We start from the raw sequence: 23288 nt of genomic DNA on the forward strand, positions 1-23288 counted from the left end.
AAGTGTTAACTTTATTGAAGATAAACAAGGCGAAGCTTTAGTGTGGTGTTGAAAATATAAATATTAAGAAGACCTTTTAAACCGTTGATGAAAAATATAACATCCTCCTGGTTTGGCTAATATTGAAAGTAAATATAAACAAAAAATCACTGAACAATCCTACAGCCAACTCGCTTCTATGTATTTTAAAACTACTAACATAAACATAACGTTTTATTCCGGAGATGTTGATTTATAATTATTACTCTCGGTATTTGAATACAGTTTAAGCAACAAATCACATTTTATCTTGTAAAGCTGTCTTGATTTTCAAGGCTTTTAAAATAAATTTAAGTTTTCAGAGTCCAATAAGAAGTCTTAATGCAAATATCTATATATTTTTTTATGGAAACAATCCAAATTACTGAAACAAAGGGATTTCAACTATATTGCCTAGCAGATATTGTCACTGCAGCGTCATCTGAAGCCAAAAAACTTAAAGTAAAGAAAAAAGAACGTTGTCCAAAGTGACAGGTTCGCTCCTATCTTTCAGTAAAGTCACCACTTACAGAAGAACGTTGTCCAAGGTGACAGGTTCGCTCCTATCTTTCAGTAAAGTCACCACTTACAGAAGAACGTTGTCCAAGGTGACAGGTTCGCTCCTATCTTTCAGTAAAGTCACCACTTACAGAAGAACGTTGTCCAAGGTGACAGGTTCGCTCCTATCTTTCAGTAAAGTCACCACTTACAGAAGAACGTTGTCCAAGGTGACAGGTTCGCTCCTATGTTTCAGGCGTCTAGTAAGAAGACATTTGAACTCGTCATGATACTATCTAAACCGGAGTCTTCTTTACTGTGCTCCAGCGAGATAGATGGCCACTCTGCTTCTCTTTGAACTTGAGGTCTAATTCTCGATGCTATGTAGTTTCAAGTTTGTTTATATACTAACAGATCGATTGTTACCAATATCTAATTACAAAACACAAAGCTCTGACAAGAAAACAGAGAGAAAGTCAATCTTGATTGTACTTATACAGTGTCATATACTTTACCATTATTCTAAAAGCACCTACTTACACAAAAATATTAGTTACTACAAAATGTATATTTACGTTATATTAGTAAAGCACGTTTAAACTATCTACTTCTACAGCACATTAAGCCTATTTATAAATCTGTTTGTTTTTTAATTACAAATAATTTTTACGAGGTATGTTTAGAACTTGATTAATTGATTATTAGGTAGTTATTTCTTGAGAGACCTGCTGCTCACTGACTTATGACAGACAAAATATACATATTATTTGCTGTTGTTACACGCTTTTCATTTCGAAATTTGTAATGGGAGAAAAACAACCACAATAAAGCGTGATTTTTTTTAAAATCACTTTTGTAGGGAATGATGATCTATTTTCTATCGTAGGGCCATCTATTGGGTATATAGCAAATTACGACACCAAATGGTATTATACAATGCAGTACTTACCTTCCTTATTTTCTTTTATCTGCCGTAGGATTCTGTTTCGTACTATCTTGATAGCTCTCTCAGCACTGCTGTCTTTATGTTTTCGGGCAAATGTTAAAGCCATGTTAAATGCTTCTACTGCACCTTGTAGGTTTCCTCCCAGAACTACGATATGGAAAGATAAGTTTTAAAAAGTTTATTAAGCACAAAGCTACACAATGGCTTACCTTGGGTATCGAAATCTGATTTTTAGCATTATAAACCCTTAGACTTAGCCGAGCCATTGCGGGCATTTTAAAAGTACTGTTTCTTGTAACGCTTAATTTTACACAAACAATTTCCTGACTTAATATTGAAAGTCGACATTCGAATAAATAGCATCACGATTGCATGTGGATTTTATATTGTACTACGTCCTGGACTTCTTAAATACCTCAATATTACACAGTTATGATAATTTTATGTTTACGTGAAATAGAATAACGAATTTGGTATATTCAGGCCCGGTTTAAGGCCCTTTAACCAATCATAATTTAAAATTGCGAGACTGTAGGGAGGGTAACCAATCAGCAGCACCTGCAGATTTGACGTTCCAAATCTGAAAGTGCGGGACGTGTTTAACGGCATATTGCGACTCGAACCTTTGACTTTTCAATACGTAGCCCAACGTACTAGCCACTAGGCTGATACGCTACTAGTTAGATATATATAAAATATGTAAATCTTGACCCAAAAGTTTGTTTTTTGTTAATTCCAAAGCTAAACCATAGTCTATATGTGCTGTGCCCACGACGGGTATCGAAAGTCAGATTTTAGCGTCGTAATCCTTCAGACTTCTCGCTACGCCACAAGGGTGGGGATGGGCATGACACACAAAAGGAGTTCAATATTTCCCACATAAAATAGACTTGGTAGGAAACTGCGGGTGTTGACATTTCAAGTATCAGGATGGGGTCTACATGTGCTCCTACAGGTACGCTAAATTTGTACGTCGTAACTATCACATACAATTTTATTTTGGAATTTATTATTATTGAATAGAAGTGTTTATAAATACCCTTTACGAAATAAAATCACAACCTACAACTAAGTCACACCTGTCTGATAATAAATAAAAATTTTCAAAGTTAACAGAAATTTTGTAAGTAGTAAATAAATATATACTATCGACTACTGTTTTATTTCTGTCATTATTACTATCAGGCATGTTCATACTTCTCGATGTAATTCAAAACTATCCAAAGTTTGTTTCTATCTGCTTGTGAACAAAAACAATGGGGTACCAAACTCGGGCACATACCTTTTCTCCTATCTATCCTGCATATACAGTTTTGTTTAAAGATACAATATACACACACATCACTTTCGGAGGAGTAAATATTTTAACATCAGGGCGTTAATTATGGTGAGAGTTAGAAGTTAAAGGGTGTTAACTAAAGCACGTGTTCGAAGTCACGGGGCGTTAAATAAAGCGTGCATTAGAAGTCACAGGGCGTTAAATAAAGCACGCGTTAGAAGTCACAGGCATTAAATAAGGCGCGAGTTAGAAGTCACAGGTGTTACATAATACATGGTTTAGAAGTCACAGGAGTTAAATAAGGCATAGCTTAAAAGTCACAGGAGTTAATAAGGCGTGGGTTAGAAGTCACAGGCGTTAAATAAGGCGTGGTTTCGGTTCTGTCAGGTCAACTGAACGTTACCTTCGGCTTGGCCTATCAACACGCTCGAGTTTAACTGCCAGACGCCATCGTTCACTTCGGATGCACACTCTAGTGACCTTTGGCCGTGTTCTTTCGCCATTTTCTCATTGTTCAATTCCAGATAACATCTTCCCATCTCGTGGTGCAGCCACGCCTTCTCAACGGCGATAGAACACAAGGGAATCTTCTTCTCCCATCTACACAGACAGACATCACCAGAATAAAACTAATATTCCAAATACTTTGATAGAACTACATTATTTTGATTGTCATCTTTATTTAACTTGGTTAAGTTGACAAGATTAAAAAGTGAATTATTTCAAAGGTTCGCCAAGGTGAACTGTTTTCATCAAGTCTGCCAGTGAAACTTTAGAAAATGAACAACTTTGAACTGCTCACAAAGGGACATCATGGTATCAGTATACGCGATCTGATCCAAAATTATATGATTTCAATAATCACCTTGTTGGTGATGAACCTAAACAAAAACCACACAGAAACTGGCCTAGCTTCCAAGTGCAAGGAAAACAATACCATCTCGAAGGGTTCTGTTAGAAGAATTGATATTAACTCTACAAGTATACAGTGACTTTATACGTCATTGTTTATAACCCCTTAACAATGAAAAACTACCATTTTGAAATCTTTTGTTTGTTTGCTTTTAATTAAGCACAAAGCTACACAATGGGCCATCTGTGCTCTTGTCACCACGGGTATCGAAACCCAGTTTCTAGCGTTGTAATCCGCAGACATACCGCTGTGACACTAGGGGGCTTGATATCTTTAAAGCTTGTTTGAGTTTGAAGTTAAGCACAAAGCTGCACAATGGGCTATCTGTGCTCTGCCCACCACGGGTATCGAAGCCCGGTTTCTAGCGTTGTAAGTCCGCAGACATACCGCTGTGCTACTGGGGGGCAATCTTTAATACAAAGAATCTGTGTCTATCCTGGCTCCATCATCTGTACACAATTAAAAATAAACTCGATCAGATAGTTATGTGTAACAAAGAATCCCGAAAGAGACCATGATAAGCTGTTATAGTATTACCTGAGTCACATTCAGTAAAATTATGAAGGGGGGAGGGGGCTTGAGAGGTTGTTCTGTAGTGTTCTACTTTAAATGCTGAAATAGATAGGTGGCGTACTTCATCAGGAAGTGAGTTTACCCAAGTTATTTCACTTAATAAAATGGTCCTGGAATAAGAAATCTCCATGATAGTCATAAAGGAAAGAAGATAGTGGTCGAGACTTTTATTTTTACTCACATTTCGATGGCTTTATCAAACTGACGGCTTAGAGCGTAGGTTCTTCCAATGTTATCCAAAGCCCGAGATCGGCATTCTTCTAAATCACTGAAAACAATACACTAGGCCTATCAAATAAACAATATGTTCTTGTAGCGAAGATAGACATTATACTAAATCATTATTAACAATACACTAGGTCTATCAAACAAACTGATATGTTATTGTAGCGAAGATAGACATTATACTAAATAACTGAAAACAATACACTAGGCCTATCAAACAAACAATATATTATTGTGGCGAAGATAGACATTATACTAAATCATTAAAAAAATACATTTGGCCTATCAAACAAACATAATGTTCTTATAGCGAAGATATACATTATACTAAATCACTGAAAACAATACACTAGGCCTATCAAACAAACAATATGATCTTGTAGCGAAGATAGATATTATACTAAATCATTATAAACAATAAACTAGGTCTATCAAACAAAGAATGTTATTGTAGCGAAGATAGACATTATATTAAATCATTATAAACAATACACTAGGCCTATCAAACAAATAATATATTATTGTGGCAAAGATAGGCGTTCTACTAAATCATTAAAACAATACACTAGGCCTATCAAACAAACAATATGTTATTGTAGCGAAGATACATTATACTAAATAACTGAAAACAATACACTAGGTATATCAAACAAACAATATATTACTGTAGCAAAGATAGACATTATACTAAATCATTATAAACAATACACTAGGCCTATCAAACAAACAATATGTTCTTGTAGCGAAGATAGACATTTTACTAAATCACTGAAAACAATACACTAGGCCTATCAAACAAACAATATGTTCTTGTAGCGAAGATAGACATTATACTAAATCATTAAAACAATACACTAGGTCTATAAAACAAACAATATATTATTGTAGCAATGATAGGCGTTCTACTAAATCATTAAAAAACAATACATTAGGTCTATCAAACAAACAATATATTATTGTAGCAAAAACAGGCATTCAACCACTGAAAAGAATACACTAGGCCTGTCAACTAAACAATATATTATTGTAGCAAAGACAGGCATTCTGCTAAATCACTGAAAACAATGCAAGTGGCCCATGAAACAAAAGGTACTGCATAATGAATTTTGTTAATTTTGGTTTTCATCTTATAGAATTGATTTGTTTTATATTTTTATTTAAACTTCTTTTAAAAAAACGAAGTGTCTGTTAGAGAGAGAGAGAGAAAAAAAAAGAGGTACTGGTGGCTCAGTGGTATAGTTAGTTTACAAGATTATAACGTTAAAAATGGTTCACTATGTAGATGCTTGAGTTGTGTTAGTAAAAACCAGAGAGGTTACTAAGCAGGTGCTCAGGGTCGACGATTGTTTAACTGTTAACTGGTTTCTTAAGCAAAAATAAGGTTTGCGAACATTCTCACACTGGAACCCCTAGTATTTGCTGTCTTATTCAGCCGCCTGTTTCCTATCCTTAACGCCGGTCATAGAGATACTTAATTTGTGTTAGTAACGACCAGGATGGTTGCTATGGAGATGTCTTAGTTGTGTAAATAAAAAACAGGATGGTTGCTATGGAGATGTCTTGGATGTGTAAATAAAAAACAGGATGGTTGCTATGGAGAAACTTGAGTTGTGCTAATAAAGACCAATACTGTTTGTATGCTGATGTTCTAGTTCTGCTAATAAAGATATACAGATATTTGAGTAGCATTACTAAGTTCTAGGCTGGTTGCTATGCAGGAGCTTGAGTTGTGTTAGTACAAATTAGGTTGGTTGCTATGCAGATGTCTCAGTTGTGTTAGTAAAGACAAAGTATATTTACTGTTGCTCTCCCAGGTCTAAGTCTTTATAATGAAACTCCAAGGCTGATCTGTGGTCACCTAGTTCCATGTGGGCACAACCTATGTCGCTGTAGATTGTGGCCAGGATCTCGGTTTTATTGGGAAGAAGTTCCTCTGGACATCGGTCAACGAAGTTCTTTAGAGTATTGCATTTAGTAAGACTCTTTTTGTAGTGCCCACGAGATAAAGCTTCAAAGAAACAAAAAAAAAAAACAAACAAAGAAAACAAACGTTAAATGTCATGACCTCACATGAATATATACATTTTGTAGTTGGTCTAAGACCGCTTATCAACAAAAATCGAGCAGGTTAAACATTTCAACAGTAATTATAGTTCTTAGCCAATCAGTGGGTAGTTGATAGTAGACAAAAACGGAAACTATTCCTGAAATGAATTGGCGTTAGCGTTAAAAAAAACCATTTATGCTCATTTTAACTACACAAATACAATTTATGTATTTAATTAAAAATACTTTGTAAGTTAAAAAAACATTCGACACCCTTATGACACTATAAACAGTCAGTGATTATTCTTAAGTAATAAAATATTTTAATTTAACCAAATAAATAGTTCTAGCTGCTTGACAATATAATAACCTAAACAGAATTGTTAGTGTTGGACGTATCAAGTCTGATTTTAAAATAGCCTTACCAAAGACCTTAGGGTTAAACATTTTTAAGACCGATTCTACAATAACATTTAAACAAAAGTCAGTGTGGTTGATCGTGTGAAGCCTGATTTTAAGATAACACATAGACATAGAAACCTATTGGCGTCTATAGCCCGACTAAAATTTGAACTTTTCATGCATATTTATAATTGGGTTTATTAAATAACTATCACCCAAAAACATGTGTCCCACAACACACGCACACACTTGCAATTGCAGTCCTACTAATATTCTATTGCTTCCTACGCCTATTAATTAAATAACCTGAGAGTAATCGTCTCATTACGTATAACTCTGAAGGTGGTAAGCATGTTCGGCGCAGAGTTTCAACCTTGCGATCTGCATATTACGACTCGAGCACCCTAACCACCAGACCATGAAATAACCTAAACAAAAAGAGTCAATGGGGTAGAAAGCTCTATTTTATAATAACTAAACAAACAAATAAAAACACCAGGGTTGACAGTGCCAAGCCTGATATTAAAATAACGAAGTTCCTCCTAAATGTAGATAGGTTTAACATTTCAAATCTTACGAAGATGTTTCTTTTCAAATTCACCACATTAAATTCATATCTTACAACGGTAAAAATTAAAATATCACAAACAAAATTTTGTGGCTATGACTACTTAGAATTTATTTTCAAAAAGGAAAGTCGAAATTTCAACTAAAATGCTGAAATTCCCACAATCCCTAGTAAAATTTAAGCGTGGTAAAGTTATTAGCATGCGTCGTCTGTTAGCTGAAAATCGTCTGCTACTGCCATGTTTTTGTTATATATGTGGATTTAGCCCTTTCAATTTTTTATTTTTTTTTCAATGTTAAGTCTAAAATTATACGACTCCTGGACTGGTAGGCATAATTTGTTGTTGTGAGAAGCGATATAGGCTTACTACCAGCAGTTTTGATCACTGGTATTTTTAGCTAATGTTTTTTTGTCGGCCTTGCCCTATTTAGTTCGCTAGTTCATTACGGCCTGAGTCATCCAATAGGCCTAAGTGAATGATTTTTAGCACTTACTTGGCATTATCGACTTATCCTTCAAAAAACGAAAAATCAGCTAATCATATGCTTACGCGATACCATCTGTACAAAACCATATAGATAATATATTATATTTATACATATTATATTAGTTGAAGTAAAAAGTAGCATATAAAAATGGGGCATTTGGGCAACACCCTTTGGACCCTCTTACTAGTAATACTACTACTTCGTTAATCACACTAGCTGTTAGCTATTACATATAAGCCTAAACAAAGTCATTACAGTGGAAAGTCTCAAGCCTAACATTTAATCTGAGGTTCAACACAGTTCTGTATTTTGATACAATATTTTAGCAGTGCAACATCACATACCATCATCTATTTCTTCCAACATTTTCATCACTTGATTAGTCATTTTAACCCTTTCTTCTTGATCTTTTTGTTGTTGCCGTTTTTCTTCTGTTCTTTCAAATCTTTCATTTTGGCTGATGTGACCTACTCTTCTGCTAGCAGCAGAACATGCACGTGCACGTGCTCGAGTAAGACGACGGTGATGCCCCCTAGCATACAATGGTTTCTGCTGATGCCAAAATTCTTGCCTCAACTCAAGAAATTCTAAAGCACTTCGAGCATGTTCCCGAATCTCCTTTATTTCAGGTTGAGCAGTGCGAGCCAGAGCTAGATAAAATTATACAATATGTGCATATCGTAACATATATATACTGTATATATATATATATATATATATATGTAAATATTCAATTTCATCGTACATTTCAGTATTTCCAGTAGACATGCTTCAGGCCAGTATTCCTTTCTAAACATTAGTAATTAACATTCCAACTTTTACTAGAGGTTAAGAGTCAGTCTTATTCGAATTACTAATAAGAACTGAATGAAAGTAATAAATAGTATTTAATAAAATTTAAATCACAATATATCGGCTATATCCAGTACCAATGAGTTCTTGCACCCAGTACCAGGGCCCTTTAGTTCGGCAGGATTACGACTGACATAGACGCTATTTACATTGGCAAAAATTGCTTGACAAAATATATTGTGGTGTAACTGATGAACTATAATTTTCTATTAGTTATTATTTATGTCACAATACATCAGAATCATGGTAACGATTACTTGACACTATGTTAGTTAGTTATTTTAACGCCATATTATTTTCTTAAATTAACCTTCTCACTATTCAGAAGAACTAGCAAACTAATAGGATAGTTTTATTGAAAGTTAAATGTTAATACCACTTCCAACTTACTCAAATATAAAAATAACAAGCCCTAACTTTTACCACAATTTTGAAGTAAAATGTCGATAACCTTACCTTTATTTTTCAGAAATTTCTCCAGAAATATCTTATCCACAGACAATTCGCCAAGTATTTTTTTGGTATTTTTCTGTTTTCCAGTTGATGGAATGGAATCTAAACTGCTGCGTTCGCTTGTTAGTTCGCCAGCTGATTTTCCCGGCTGAAACTCCAGACAATTAACTAATAATTTATAACAAAGAACACACTACGGGTCATATTTCACAACTGATTAGTTCAATTAGTTCCAGATCTTAATGAAGAACTAAATCTGGTGGCTGGAGCTGAAACTTATAATCATCTTATGTGTGACACCCTAAACAGCATACAGTATGAATCATATTCGAATTTAGCACCAGAAAAGTGACAATATAACTCATTATACATACAACTATCATAAACATGACAATATAACTTATTATACTTACAACTCAAATTATAGTTAACATGGAAAGAAGACAAAAACCTTTAATCTGAAATCTTACTATTCTGAGTTCACTTCGTATCTTATTTATTCCAGGCTCAACACACGCCCATTCATTTCACGTCTTACTTATCCCTTTTCCAAACTCAACACGTGATTAGCTTATCCCATTTCAAGCATAGATAAAAGTGGGAGAAGTGAAGCAAATACTCCAAGGCCTACCTGTAATCATGAAAGTTTTATATAAAGAGGGAGAAAAGTAATAATAAAGAAACGAATAAATTAGCTTTTGCAATCGAGTTTTTATCTCTACGTTCGATATTTATCGGGAAAGCTTTGAAGCCCTCTATTAGGCCAGTATTCAAGATAACGGATACTTAATAGAACACATATTTTAATAAATGCATGTTTACAAACCTAGTAATAATACTTCATTTTTCATTACATCATGGGTTTCTAAAGAAATATTGGTTTTGTAGCCAACTTGTTCGAAAGAAACAGCCAGTGTCTTGGATTCATTGGTGACCGTTGAGAACAGTTCCTTATCATGGGTTCCTAGAGAAATATTTGTTTTGTAGTCAACTCTTTGGAAAGAAACAGCCAATGTCTTGGATCCTTCGATGACTGTTGAGACAGTTCCTCATCATGGGTTCTTAGAGAAATATTTGTTTTGTAGTCAAGTCTTTGGAAAGAAACAGCCAGTGTCTTGGATTCTCCGATGATCGTTGAGAACAGTTCCTTATCATGGGTTTATAGAGAAATATTGGTTTTGCAGCCAGCTCTTTGGAAAGAAACAACTAGCATCTTGGATCTTTCAATGACTGTTGGGAACAGTTTCTTATCATGGGTTTCCCAGACTTACACAGTTTGCTTGGTCTGTCTTTCATCCAAATGATAGTTGCAAGCGCATAATGATAATTTTCAAAATAAAAACTCGCAAAGAACAACTTGCAATGTTTTAAGCACCAAACAACGTCGAGGAGAGTGAGGATTCTGTCCCTCGATGAGGAACAGGTTAAAACATCGATTAAAAAGAACCCCTGATGTCTTTGCCGAGCAGAAAGTATGCAAGAGGAATTTCAAAAAATCATAATCATTATTGACTTGCAATTTATTGTTTAAAATATTATTTGATGTTAGATGATGTAGTGAGAAAGAAAAAAGAGAGCCACAGGATAAAAGGAAAACAATTGGGCGCGACTGTAGGAGAAGAATTAATGGATAATGGAGGAACCACACAAAAATCTTGCACCAGGACTTCTCAGATTCTGACTACACCATTGAATCTAAGTTGGTTATGGTCCTAATTTACTCTTTTCCAAGCTAAATTTACCTACATTATCACATTCCATGCTTAATATATTCCTAACATACTCTATTCCAAGCTCCAATCGTACCGAGCTTATCACATTACAAGCTACCTCAATATCTAGTGTACTATATTCCAAGCACACTCCATTCCTAATGCACTGTATTCCAAGCTCATTCAATTTCCAAGCTGTCTTCATTCCTAATGTACTATATTCCAAACATGATCTATTTCTAATGTACTATATGCTAAGATCATTCTATTTCTAATGTACTATATTCCAAGCTCTCTTCATCCCTAATGTACTATATTCCAAGCTCACTCTGTCCTTAATGTACTATACTATAACCTTACTTCATTCCTAATGTACTATATTATAAGCTTACTCCATCCCTAATGTACTATATTCCAAGTTCACTCCCATTATGAATTCACTGCATGTTGTCTTCACCTCTAGACCTCTTGAAATTAGTCAATACTTTGAAATAAAGAATGCCCCTTTTGAATTAGTAATTACTTTGAAACAAAGACCGCTCTCTTTTGAAATTGTTTAATACTTTGATAAATTGTGGTATTCCTTATAATAAGTAAAGTACTCTTCACCAAATTATGAATAATATTCAAATAACACTTTCTATGTATTTATTACGAAAATTTATCATTTAGTAGTCCGATAACTATTTTAAATAGTATAAATCTAAAAACAGTTAGATTAATATGTATATAATTTGTATTTAGAGGACAATCTGACAACCTTCATCGACGAGAGTAATGTTGGAGTTCTTAATTATTGCCTCACCTTTAGTGCTGAGCCTCGTTTGGACCCAAGCTTAGCTCCAGCGCCCTCTGTGAATTAGAGAAAATTACAAAAATCAGATTTAACTCATGCTGAAATTGTTATAATTATCACATTATACAGTTCTACGTAAAAGGTTCTGTTGAAAACGACTCTACAAAAATGTCCATAAAAGATGTCGAACATGGGAAGTTGGATAAAACAAAACATTTACTGCATCAATACCAGCCTTTTGGAAAACTTATTTTTCCTATAAATTTAAAGAAATGTTTCATTGCAAGGGTTAACAAAAATCCTTAGTCTCACTTTAATATTAAAACCTCCTCCAAATAAAGTGACTTTGTAGGTGTCTCAGAGAAGTCACCTTTAATAGAGCAATCACTCACTAAAAAAATTAAGTAATAATATAAGTGGGCGAATGTTTGTTTTATAGCAAAGCCACATTGAGCTACCTGATGTGTCCACCGTGGGCAATCGAACCTGGATTTTAGCATTGTAAGTCCATGAACTTATCGCTGAGCTAATAATCTTCTGTGAGTTGTTAGATCTTACGTTTTCCTCAAGATGATATTAGAACAAAAAAAATTTAGATCTTCTTATCTTCCAAATCTAGTAGGATAACTTTAAAATCATATATATTTCCACCCCCAAACAAGATAGTCTTTCACTATTTACAACAAAGGTTCTCAACCTATGGGAAGGGTGGGGTTTTCTATGGGGCAGCAGCGTTCTGATAAAACTGTAAGATGTTTTTTAACAATTGAACGTAACTTCAATGGTGTTATAGTATTGTGAGATAGAGCAGTAACTACTACACTGGTGTTACAGTACTGTAAGGTAAAATAGTAGCCACTACGCTAGTATCGCAATATTGCAAAGTAAAGCAGTAACAACTACGCTGGTGTTATATTATTGTACTGTAAAGCCATAGCCACTACATCATTATCACTGTGTTATGACTTCAGAAGTAGCGTAGTTAAATTTCTAGCTTGGTAACAATTTAATTGATTGAATCATAAGTTCATAACTAATCTTCGCCGATTCATTTTTAGTACACTTGTTTACAATATATATTCTTAGGTATATTTCAAATACTTGTTATTAAATACTTTAGCTAGAAGACAGATTTGACTTAGTAAATACTTTATTAATTTCGGCAAATGTATATTTAAAACGAGTACTTAACCAGAAAGAAATATTACGTTAAATCGGGAAGAAAGATTAAATATGCATAATGTTCATAAAGTCTGAAATAAAACAATTAACCATCTTCACGATGATAAAAGTAATTCTTGTGTTACTTTATATTTGTCTCCAGGTGGCACACTGTTGAGTTAAGAAATTATGACGCTAAAATAACTGGGTTTGATACCATTATGTATCTTTATACTTAACAAAAAATAAACAAAAGAAACCTTTATACTTCAAATTACACAAAAAAAGGGTCGGTCATCAGTCAAAAACTGAATTCTCTTTGTTTCTGGCCGAATATTTTGGTCCTGTCATGTTGACCTACTGATTAGGTTAAATAACCACTGATGATCACTTACTTTTATGTAATAAAAGAAATTGATAAGCTAAGCCCAAACTGCTAATAAAAGTAATATTATTTGAAGCAGAGGATTAACAAAAGAAAAGCTTCCACAATCGTGTACGCTGTAGTTATCGATACGTACAATTTATGTTACGCATTACTTTTACACAACTGGCTCACAGGTAAGCCTATACCGAAGTTGTGTTTGTTTGTAATTAAGCACAAAGCTACACAATGGGCTATCTGTGCGCTGCTCACCACGGGTATCGAAACCCGAATTCTAGCGTTGTAAGTCCGCAGACATGCCGCTGTGCCACTGGGGGGCATAGTGAGTATGTGCAGAGTTGGGAATGTAACTTCAGAATTCATTAATTCATGGAAAAGTTTTTTTGTGGGGGGGGGCAAATAAGGAGATACTTTACTCTATAAGTTAATATTTCAATTATCTCTATGATAGGTTATACAACAAGGACAGGTGCAGTAGGTCAAAAAACTCGTGGTAGGATCCAAACTTGCTGAGAAAAAAAAAAGCAAAACAAAACGTGAAGTAAGCTTATTAGAGTTGCTGCCTCATACGTTAAATCGTGTATTGATTTTTAAAAAATGTCTATAGAGTATATTAATATCTGACAAAACACCATCAACAATTTACAGGGCTGACCTTACACTTTCCAAGTTTGACGTTACAATTTCCAGGTTTGACCTTACAGTTTCCAAGTTTCATTTGTAAGTTTTCATTATGGATTTTTACTTTAAAATTTAACCAGCAATGCTTTACTAGATGTCTTCCGAAACTTTTGTTTTTCTCCAAAAAACCCAGAAATTTGTTTTTGTGGTTAAAATTTATTAAGATAAGTGTCAGGGTGTGCCAATACTTACTTCCAACAGAATTGTCAATCGCCTTTTGAGCTTTCTGGATACCAAGTCTGAATCCTTCCATTTCAGGACGTATCTTATGTCCTCGATGGAAGAACACCAGTGCATGTTCAAAATTTCCCATTGAAAACAGAGCTTCTGCTTTCTGATAAAGCGCCTGAAGAAAATGAATGAATGAAATAACATTAAAGATCACAATAATATCACCATTAAGGAAACCCGTAGGGGACAATGATTTTTCATGTGTTTTATTTCAACCTCATTTTTTCATTAAATGTAGGATTTTGTTGTTGTAAATTTCTGATTTTAAATATTGATTTTTAAAATATGATTTTTATTTCTCAATTTTGTTCTATTTTTTTGGACTTCCCTTCATTTCCAACAGTAGAAGGTTTCTATGGTGGTGAAAGACACGTGCCTTTTCATGACGTATGACAATATGATGCGAGAGGCTGAACCAATGTTGTAAGAGTTAGAATTATGTTTATATACCTATACCAGATTAACCCGCTTAATCATCATTCGTTCCCCTTTATCTTTGTGTTATTTTATTTTCATCTTAAACAATCATTGAATTGTTAGTGAATTATTAGTGTGCTGTAATTGACAAAGTACGATCATCATTATATCCCATGAAGCAAAATGGCGGAAAAAGCAAGACGTGAGACAATACAAATAGGACTCTTATGAACAGATACGAAAAACAGGAGTAGGTTTAGCAGTTATCCTTGGTATGTCCGTAATAGCAGTGCATATTTATAAACACAGATGCAAAGAATGTTGGTAAAACAGCTAGAAACGCAAGCTAGTGTAGAGACAGATGGCAGTGAATAATCTCGAAATGCACATGAAGGTAAATAATATAGCAAATAGAGATAATAACAGAAAATGCTGGTAAAAGCAGGTAGCAATATGAGTTATTAAAGATAGGTGGCATCACAAATTAATACACATGAGAGCGAAATCTGAAGAAAATGAAACAAATACGAAATATCTGTGACAGCCAGAAACGCCAAATTTGGGAGGGAGTGACAGAAGGGAAAGTGCTCCACTCCCAAAAAGAGAAGAACCTGACAATAAAGAACCAGCTCCATGCTTTTACTGTATGTGATGTAAAGTTATAGTATAATCCGGTGCCAGGCTTCGTATTATTGCATTTCCGCTTTAGAAAAATGCAAGTGTTATCAATGTAATCATGGCCCTTGGACCTCCATAAGAGTTTCGCCCCCACCCTAAATAAAATCTCAAATGGCGTTGATGGTAGTAGCGGTGAACAACATATTTTACACCTATTACATCACAATATAACTACAAAATATAAATCCTGCAAATAAGTGAGAAAAATAAGATGGGGCGCTCTTACCATTCACAAGTATGTAACAAAAAATGTCACACCTATCTAACGGTTCATAAACTTTTGTTTACATTGAAGATAGCATATTGTTAAAGACTATTCACGTGATTAATGCAAAGAAGTGTTAGCGAAACTGTAACACGCTGCCACTTTTTAAGGGGAGGTGAGTAGTTCATGACAGTGTACACAAACAGGCGTATTTCAGTGGGGAACATGTCCCCTCATTTTTTAAGTGCAGGGAAATACCTTCTCATATTGCAGCAATATTAAAACTTTTATTTCTAAATAATTTACCCTCATGTTCCAAATACATAAACTTCCCTCTCCACACAGACTCCACTGACATAACATGAATAACAAAATAATATAAAATTTTGTCTCAACAAGATAAAATTACTTGAGAAAAAAAGTACTTACTCGAACGCAATCCTTGTCTTCAGCAAGAGCTGTTTCAGCATCTCGAAGAGCAGCCTCGTTGTTTCCTAGTTGTAAGAAGCACTTGGAGCGTGCTATTAAACAATCTTTGTTGGCAGGGTTAAGGTATAAGGCCTAAGGTAAGAAATAACTTTGACTTACTTTATCACTTAGTTGTAAGAAACACTTGGAGCGTGCTATTAAACAATCTTTGTTGGCAGGGTTAAGGTATAAGGCCTAAAGTAAGAAATAACTTTAACTTACTTTATCAATTTATGTATAGGTGCACGTGTTCCATAAATGTACTTTTATAAGATATTTTAGCGTCTAAAACAGAACACTGTTCTGAGATTTAGGTCGTTACCAAAAGATAGTGATATTTTTTGTTACGTTGTTTATTGGAAAGTAAGTTTTGAATGAACTGATGGATGTAACAGACTAAACAACTGCAGGAGATTGTGGTATTAAATGTAGAGAGTCGATGTTTGATTACGTACCTTCAAAATAAATAAAGAATCGTGTTTAATTACTTTGATCATTTTACGACAACATCCTCAGTAAAAGTAACTAATTTTACTGTTCGATATATCGCGTGCGCTTCATCAGGATATTATCGTTACAGCAGTATATTTGATTAACAGTTCTTGTGCAATAATTGAATAAGATAATAAATTGACGACTCCAACGTTTTAAATTGCACAATAATTCGTGTATAAAATTAGGTAAGGCAATTTAAAACTAAAAAAATTACATGTATCGATGAAACAGGATATAAATGAAAGAATATATAATTATATCAGTCAAAACCAATTTGAAGTTAATGGTTATAGTTAATGATATTATGAAAGATGCTGTTCGAACTTACTTTTGATACCAGAAAATCAAAAGTAACTTGTATAATTATGAGGTGAACTAACTGCGACTAATTAAATATTATATAAATATTGTAATTTATAAAGCAGATAAAGGAGGACAAACTGTTATATTAGATATAAGCAGTTACCGCGATAATAGGACAAACTGTTATATTAGATATAAGCAGTTACAACGATAATAGGACAAATTGTTATATTAGATATAAGCAGTTACCGCGATAATAGGACAAACTGTTATATTAGATATAAGCAGTTACAACGATAATAGGACAAATTGTTATATTAGATATAAGCAGTTACAACGATAATAGGACAAATTGTTATATTAGATATAAGCAGTTACAACGATAATAGGACAAATCGTTATATTAGACATAAGCAGTTAGAACGATAATATTAAAAATCTTTTAAATGATGGTCCATATATTGAAATCAAGAAAGACCCTACCAATGCAGTACAGAGTAAAGTAAAACAGTTATAAAACCTATAGTACCATAGCAACGAATGAACAATAAAACAATTCTAAAACCTATAGTACCATAGCAACGAATGAACAATAAAACAATTCTAAAACCTATAGTACCATAGCAACGGATGAACAATAAAACAATTATAAAACCTATAGTACCATAGCAACGAATGAACAATAAAACAATTATAAAACCTATAGTACCATAGCAACGAATGAATAAAGTAATCTTATACCGTCCCACTTTATTTTACCTCGTTTTTATATCCTTCTGAAGGTTAATAAAATTTGGATACCCTTCCGCCCAATTGTTCACAACAGAAGATCAATAACATAATTAGTTTCCAAGTTTATTATTAAAAAATGTTCTTTTTAAACAAATTCTCACACATTTACGGTTAATGATTTGACTGACTTTATTAATAAAATTTAAAATGTTAATATAAAAGAAAATTACTGATTAGTTTCATTTGATGTAGTATCGTTGTTCACAAATGTGCTTGAAGAAGAAATATAAGGTTGTTTTAAAAATAGGTTACTAGCCAGTAAATTTGTTTCACATCTAGAAGTATATGGTATTTAATAGAACTCTGTGTATAACTATTAGCTATTTTAAGGTGGGAAACATAACTTGCAAACACAATAAAGGTTTATCCGTGAAGTCACTTTTATCATCTCTGTTAGCAGAAATATTCATGTTGAAACTTGGGTGTTAGAAACATTGGTGAAAAGACCCGAAATGTGAATAAGATATGCTAATGACATGTTTCTGGTGTGGCGGCGTGGCAATGACACGTTAATTGATTTCCAGAATCATCTTAATTCTATCAGCCCTACAATACAGTTGAAGAAGAGGATTGTTTGAATTTTCTGGATGTTTCTTTTAAAAAGAGAGGATGGCTATCTGTCTACTTCGGTATAAGGGAAGCCATTCTCAGTTGTCATGCCGACACGTGCAAGATCGTCTCATCCATTGTCACAACATGTTCTAATTTTTGTGTTTTGTTGATAGGGCCGTTAATGTCTGTTCATGCAATGAAGATTGAATGTTAGAATTGGATTATTTAAAATATATAATGATTGCTAGTGGTTATGAACCTGGTATTATAAATAGGATCAATAAAATACATTGTAATAAATTACAAATTTTTTGGATCTACCAAATTACAGACAATAATAAATAAGGGAAAATGAAAGAACATGTTTGCCGTATGATCCGTCATTGCCAACAAAAATAGGTAATGTGTCTATGAAAAATATGGGTTGTGTGATAACCTTTAATACTCAATTAATATTGTTGGATATACAAGACTGTTTAGTGTAAGAGTTATTTAGTTTATTTAGTGATCTAATTTTAATGATTATTTAGTTTTCATGACAAGAGTGTTAAAAGTAATAATTCTAAAGGTGATAGTTATGACAAATTTTGTCACGTAACTCGGTAAGAGTCGTACGGTGTGTGTGTAGTTTAAGTGTTGTAATTTGACATCACATTAATCGAACCTTCTGTATTGTTCTTTATGCCTTAAGTAAGTATTGTTGTATCATAGCGTCTCGTAATTTGTAGAAAGTTCTAGGCCTCAATCGGGCAATGTATATATACACACACACACACATTGTGTGTGTGTATATATGTATATACACTGCATGATTGTTAGTTTAGTCGTAACGGGCGATATTTTAAAGTCTAACAGAGATAAGAAGAAAAATTTGTCTTGTCAAAGGGTGTTCTAAAATAATTGAACCCGCCTGTGTGGACCTCGACGAACATGAGACAATTATTTAAAGCTCTGGATACCACTGTGGTAACTCACAGGTAACGTAAGGGAATTTATTACTGATTTTGTTGTGATAAAAGAGTAGAGAAGAAATAATTCGTCTTGTCAATTGGGGTTTCAAGTACCTGAACCAGCCTATGTGGACTTTTGACGTAAAAGAGAATTATTTAAACTCTGTATACAACTTACATGGGGTAACGTAAGTAAACTTATCACTAATTTTATTTTGATAACAGAAGAAAAAGAATTATTTAGAGTTCTGGATAAAACTGTGATATCCTATAGTGTAAAGAATTTATGTACATACGTTTGACTTGTTTTTAGTATATTATTTTAAAAGAAGTGGATTGTGTGCTGTCCGTTTATTCTTTGAATTTATCGCCAACGAGTCACAGACACCTACTGTAAAAGAATCCTTGCCCACATATGTAAATCCTGACATATATAAGTAATGACGTGAAAGATAAAATTGAAGTAAAAGGTACATGTGGAATATATAAAATTTCTTGTAGTTGTGGTTTAGGTTATATTGAGCAGACAAGTACAAGTATGAAATTTAGAATTAAAGAACATAAAAATGCCGTTGATAAATTAAAATGTAGTGATTCGGCCTTGGCGGAACATGTGGCGAACTCTTAACATCGTATTGATTGGGACAATGTATAAATACTTAAAGAAGTTAACTTAGAAAATAAATGAAATATAAGAGAATCACTAGAAATTGTTAAAAACAAAACTTGTTTTGAATAGAGACTTAGATTCTGGTGCCAAGGAAGTACATTTCTGGATATTAATTCTGTAAATGGCCCCACTGTACAAAATGCAAACTGTACATGTACATGAGTTTATAAATGAATTTTTTGTGTCAGCATTGTTTCCTGAAGATGGTCGAGCATGTTTCACTGGGACATGTTGAGGGTCTTTTAGCTTTTTATTATTGCTTTTAACTTTATACAGTAAATAACTGTGCATTTTAAAATGTTGGAGTTGTCAACTTGTTGTTCATCGGCAATGAATATGGCGGACACAGGACGGTTGAAATATTATTCGTGGAAGAAAAATCTAAGAGATCAAATAAGGAATGTAGTATTTTGTCTTATCAAATACATAATTAATTATAATTACGCTTCACCAGATAACCTCCCCAAATAAAATATTCAAAACATAATTTGTATTATAAGAAAAATAATATTTCAATACAAAGTCATACCACCTAAAAACATATTCAAACTTTGCAGAAATATAAAAAATACTTATAAAACAGTGAATATAAACTGTTTTTAGTCTATCAGACAGTGAAACGTTTTGAAAAATTAATATATGGGTAATTAGGGTTATTTTTTAATATAACTTGGACTGGTGAAAGCCGGTAAGTATGAAAACTCATTTCCTTCATTATCTATTCTCACGAAGTGTTAACCCTAAAAATAGCCTCTACGCTGGTTTACTCGTGCATAAAACCTGTATATAGATCAGAAAAAAGTCCTTCGAGCTGTAGTGCACAAAATATCGGAACAACTTCGTGTAATTTTAAAGAAAAAATGCTTTTCTGTATGTTATCATGATAATAATATAGTTGTTGATGTACCTGCACGCAAACTGGGCGGAACTTTTCTGTCCCAGCATGTATGCATGCTTTTGATATGCATGACTGAAGTTGGAATTGATCAGAGGCTGGCGGACTAATGAAGTTGGCTAGGGTTAGCATATTGAAATCAATATACAATGTTAATATCACGCACAAAGTTGCTAACTATATACGTAATATTTTCTTATCTCAAGTACTTTGTTTTAGTAACAATAATGCCACAACCACGAAAATAATGTAACACTTATACAAAAAATGATAATTTGCACCAGAACTAATTTTGCTTCTTACCCATATCAAAATTTTACTTAAACAAAAAGTCAGGCATATATTACGTGAAATAAAAGGGCAAAATTTGGGTTCTGATAATCATTCTAGGTGTGCATTCTGGTTCTTCAGATAAAGCATTATTCCGGTGAACAAAGAAGTTGGTTCATCATAAGGAAACAATTGTATCTTACAAAGGTGAATCATTACATTTATACACTTGGATATATGCGTGTTGTTTAAAACCAAAACTACTCGTATAACAATCAAACAGGGGATAACAATTATTTGTTTGTTGTTAAGCGCAATCCTACACAATGAATTATCTGTACTATGCTCATTGTGAGTGTTGAAATTGGATTTTTAGCGTTATAAACCCTCAGACTTGCCTCAAAGTGGTTCAGTGGTAAGTCTGAAATTTATAATGCTAAAACCAGACTTGGATACCTGAGGTGGGCACAGCACAGATAGCCCATTGTGTAGCCTTTCGCTTAACAATAAAACAAACAATTTTGTTTTTCTCATTTTAGATTTTAAGCCACGAATCCGGTATTGTGGACAGAAAAAAAATGTCAGCTTGAGGGAAAAGAGATTCAGTTTTGATCATCCTCTACTATGTCCCAATCTTTCCTGAATAAAACGTCTGATGTTCAATGCGCCTCCGATGAAACGTTGTTCTCATCACCCTGTATCTTATGTATATATTTATGTATTTTTTCTTCACTGCTCTGACGAACCTAATCATCTTGAAGAAGTATAACAATTTTAAATGTAACGTGTTTGAACATAAAACGTTTTTTTTTTGTTTTTTTTAAGGAGGAATGTTCTTAATGTGATTTTATTAGCGCAAAGCTACTTCTGGGCTAATTGCGCTCTGTACATTATGGAGAGTCTAGCCACGTACTTAAGCGTTGTAAGTTCGTAAACTTACTGCTGACAATCCGAGGGACGTTCTTAATGCACGCATCAGGACCTTTACTGAAATCTACAGAAGAAAAACTAACATCTAACAATTGAAAATCCTGATGAAATCATCACACGCGGAGTTTCGAAATAACCATAGTTCTAAACAGAGTAAATTAAAAGAAAACATGTTAGAAAACTAATCTTCCCTACAAGTGAACTATAGTAAACTATAGTTCACTTGTAGGGAAGATTAGTTTTCTAACAAGGTAAAGTATTGTATGATGGAACCATCATACAATACTTTACATTGTTAGAAAACTAATCTTCCCTACAAGTGAACTATAGTAACCATCATACAATACTTTACCTTGTTAGAAAACTAATCTTCCATACAAGTGAACTATAGTAACCATCATACAATATTTTACCTTGTTAGAAAACTAATCTTCCCTACAAGTGAACTATAGTAACCATCATATAAAGCGTTACCAATACTTTACCTTGCTAAAAAACTGAATGGCGGTTTTTATTCTTCCCTGTCGAATCTCGTGCTCTCCTTGACTGTAATAAATTACTGATTTTTTTTCTCCGGGTTTCATTTTCCGAATTTCACGTTCTCGCTTGTCTTGCAAGCTAACTTTAATGTCCTTGGTTCCAAACACGACGCTAGCCGCACGGTCTTTGTCAGTATAACATTCGTCTTTACTTGGAAATTTGTTCTTGAAATCTGATGCGGAGGTGCTGCCCTCCAGGGGCACTCCTTCATCTTCCTCGAAACTCAAACTGCCATCATTATGCTGAGAGGTGAATGAAGGAGACTTTTTGAAAGTTATTTGCTGCTTAGTGATTGGCGAGCGAGGAGAACGTGACCCTGACGAGACAGACTCTCTTCGTTTTTCGTCATTGCTCAGCTCTGTACAAAGAGAAGGAAAGTTAGTCTTAACGTAGGTTGGGCGTTCGGCTTGACGTTCCTTCGAGCTCTGTCGATTTTTATTTGAGTGGTCGACATTCAGTGCCGGAACTCGCTTGTTGGCTGGTGGCTCAAGGTAAGATTCAGATTCAAGAAAACTGTGACATTTCACAAGTTTCGGTTTCACATCGTTTCTCGGATCTGGATCAGCAGTGATGGATGGACTGCATTCTGTGGACTTCTGAGGTGACTCTGGCAACATGTTGTTCGGCAAACCAAAGGAAGCCCTTTAATTTTTGTTTCTCCAGAGCCGTTAAAAGCTAGACTCGCATTTCTTGCTGAAATAACTTTTGTCCATCACAACACTTGGCACAGAGAGCACATCCAGCAATTTACATAAAATACACAATACCGACTACTGGTCAGACGTAATGTTGTATCTATTTTAGTTTCCTTACCAGTTAAGATAAGTATTTTAACCATAAACCACTTAAAATAAAACGGACATTTTGTTTCAAGTCACGACTTGCTCTGAAAGTCA

At 33.9% G+C, this 23288-nt stretch overlaps 2 protein-coding genes across 2 annotated transcripts; both read right to left on the reverse strand.

Moving 5' to 3' along the window:
- Positions 1 to 494: 494 nt before the first annotated feature.
- Positions 495 to 16035, reverse strand: LOC106474840 (tetratricopeptide repeat protein 25-like). Its single transcript, XM_022403135.1, has 10 exons — positions 15957 to 16035; positions 14189 to 14342; positions 11779 to 11825; positions 9265 to 9409; positions 8301 to 8606; positions 6253 to 6460; positions 4409 to 4495; positions 3145 to 3341; positions 1466 to 1609; positions 495 to 896 (listed from the first exon to the last, which is right to left on the reverse strand). The coding sequence occupies exons 2-10, from the start codon at positions 14307 to 14309 to the stop codon at positions 769 to 771; spliced, it is 1383 nt and encodes a 460-aa protein (XP_022258843.1). The 5' UTR covers positions 14310 to 14342; positions 15957 to 16035; the 3' UTR covers positions 495 to 768.
- A 53-nt stretch (positions 16036 to 16088) lies between these two features.
- On the reverse strand, positions 16089 to 23009 carry LOC111089887. The gene is made up of 2 exons (XM_022403136.1): positions 22338 to 23009; positions 16089 to 16190 (listed from the first exon to the last, which is right to left on the reverse strand). The coding sequence occupies exons 1-2, from the start codon at positions 23007 to 23009 to the stop codon at positions 16089 to 16091; spliced, it is 774 nt and encodes a 257-aa protein (XP_022258844.1).
- Positions 23010 to 23288: the final 279 nt, after the last annotated feature.

This window comes from Limulus polyphemus, unplaced genomic scaffold, assembly GCF_000517525.1.
Source record: "Limulus polyphemus unplaced genomic scaffold, Limulus_polyphemus-2.1.2 Scaffold7754, whole genome shotgun sequence".
Lineage (NCBI taxonomy): Eukaryota > Metazoa > Arthropoda > Merostomata > Xiphosura > Limulidae > Limulus > Limulus polyphemus.

Coding starts and splice junctions, on each gene's coding strand:
- LOC106474840 (XM_022403135.1), bottom strand. CDS start 14,309: ATGGGAAATTTTGAACATGCACTGGTGTTCTTCCATCGAGGACATAAG. Junction 9,410..11,778: donor AACGAGGCTCAGCACTAAAG/GTGAGGCAATAA, acceptor CTGGAGTTTCAG/CCGGGAAAATCAGCTGGCGA. Junction 6,461..8,300: donor GTTGGAAGAAATAGATGATG/GTATGTGATGTT, acceptor GTTTCTTTGAAG/CTTTATCTCGTGGGCACTAC.
- LOC111089887 (XM_022403136.1), bottom strand. CDS start 23,009: ATGTTGCCAGAGTCACCTCAGAAGTCCACAGAATGCAGTCCATCCATC. Junction 16,191..22,337: donor CCATTCAGTTTTTTAGCAAG/GTAAAGTATTGG, acceptor TTCTTACTTTAG/GCCTTATACCTTAACCCTGC.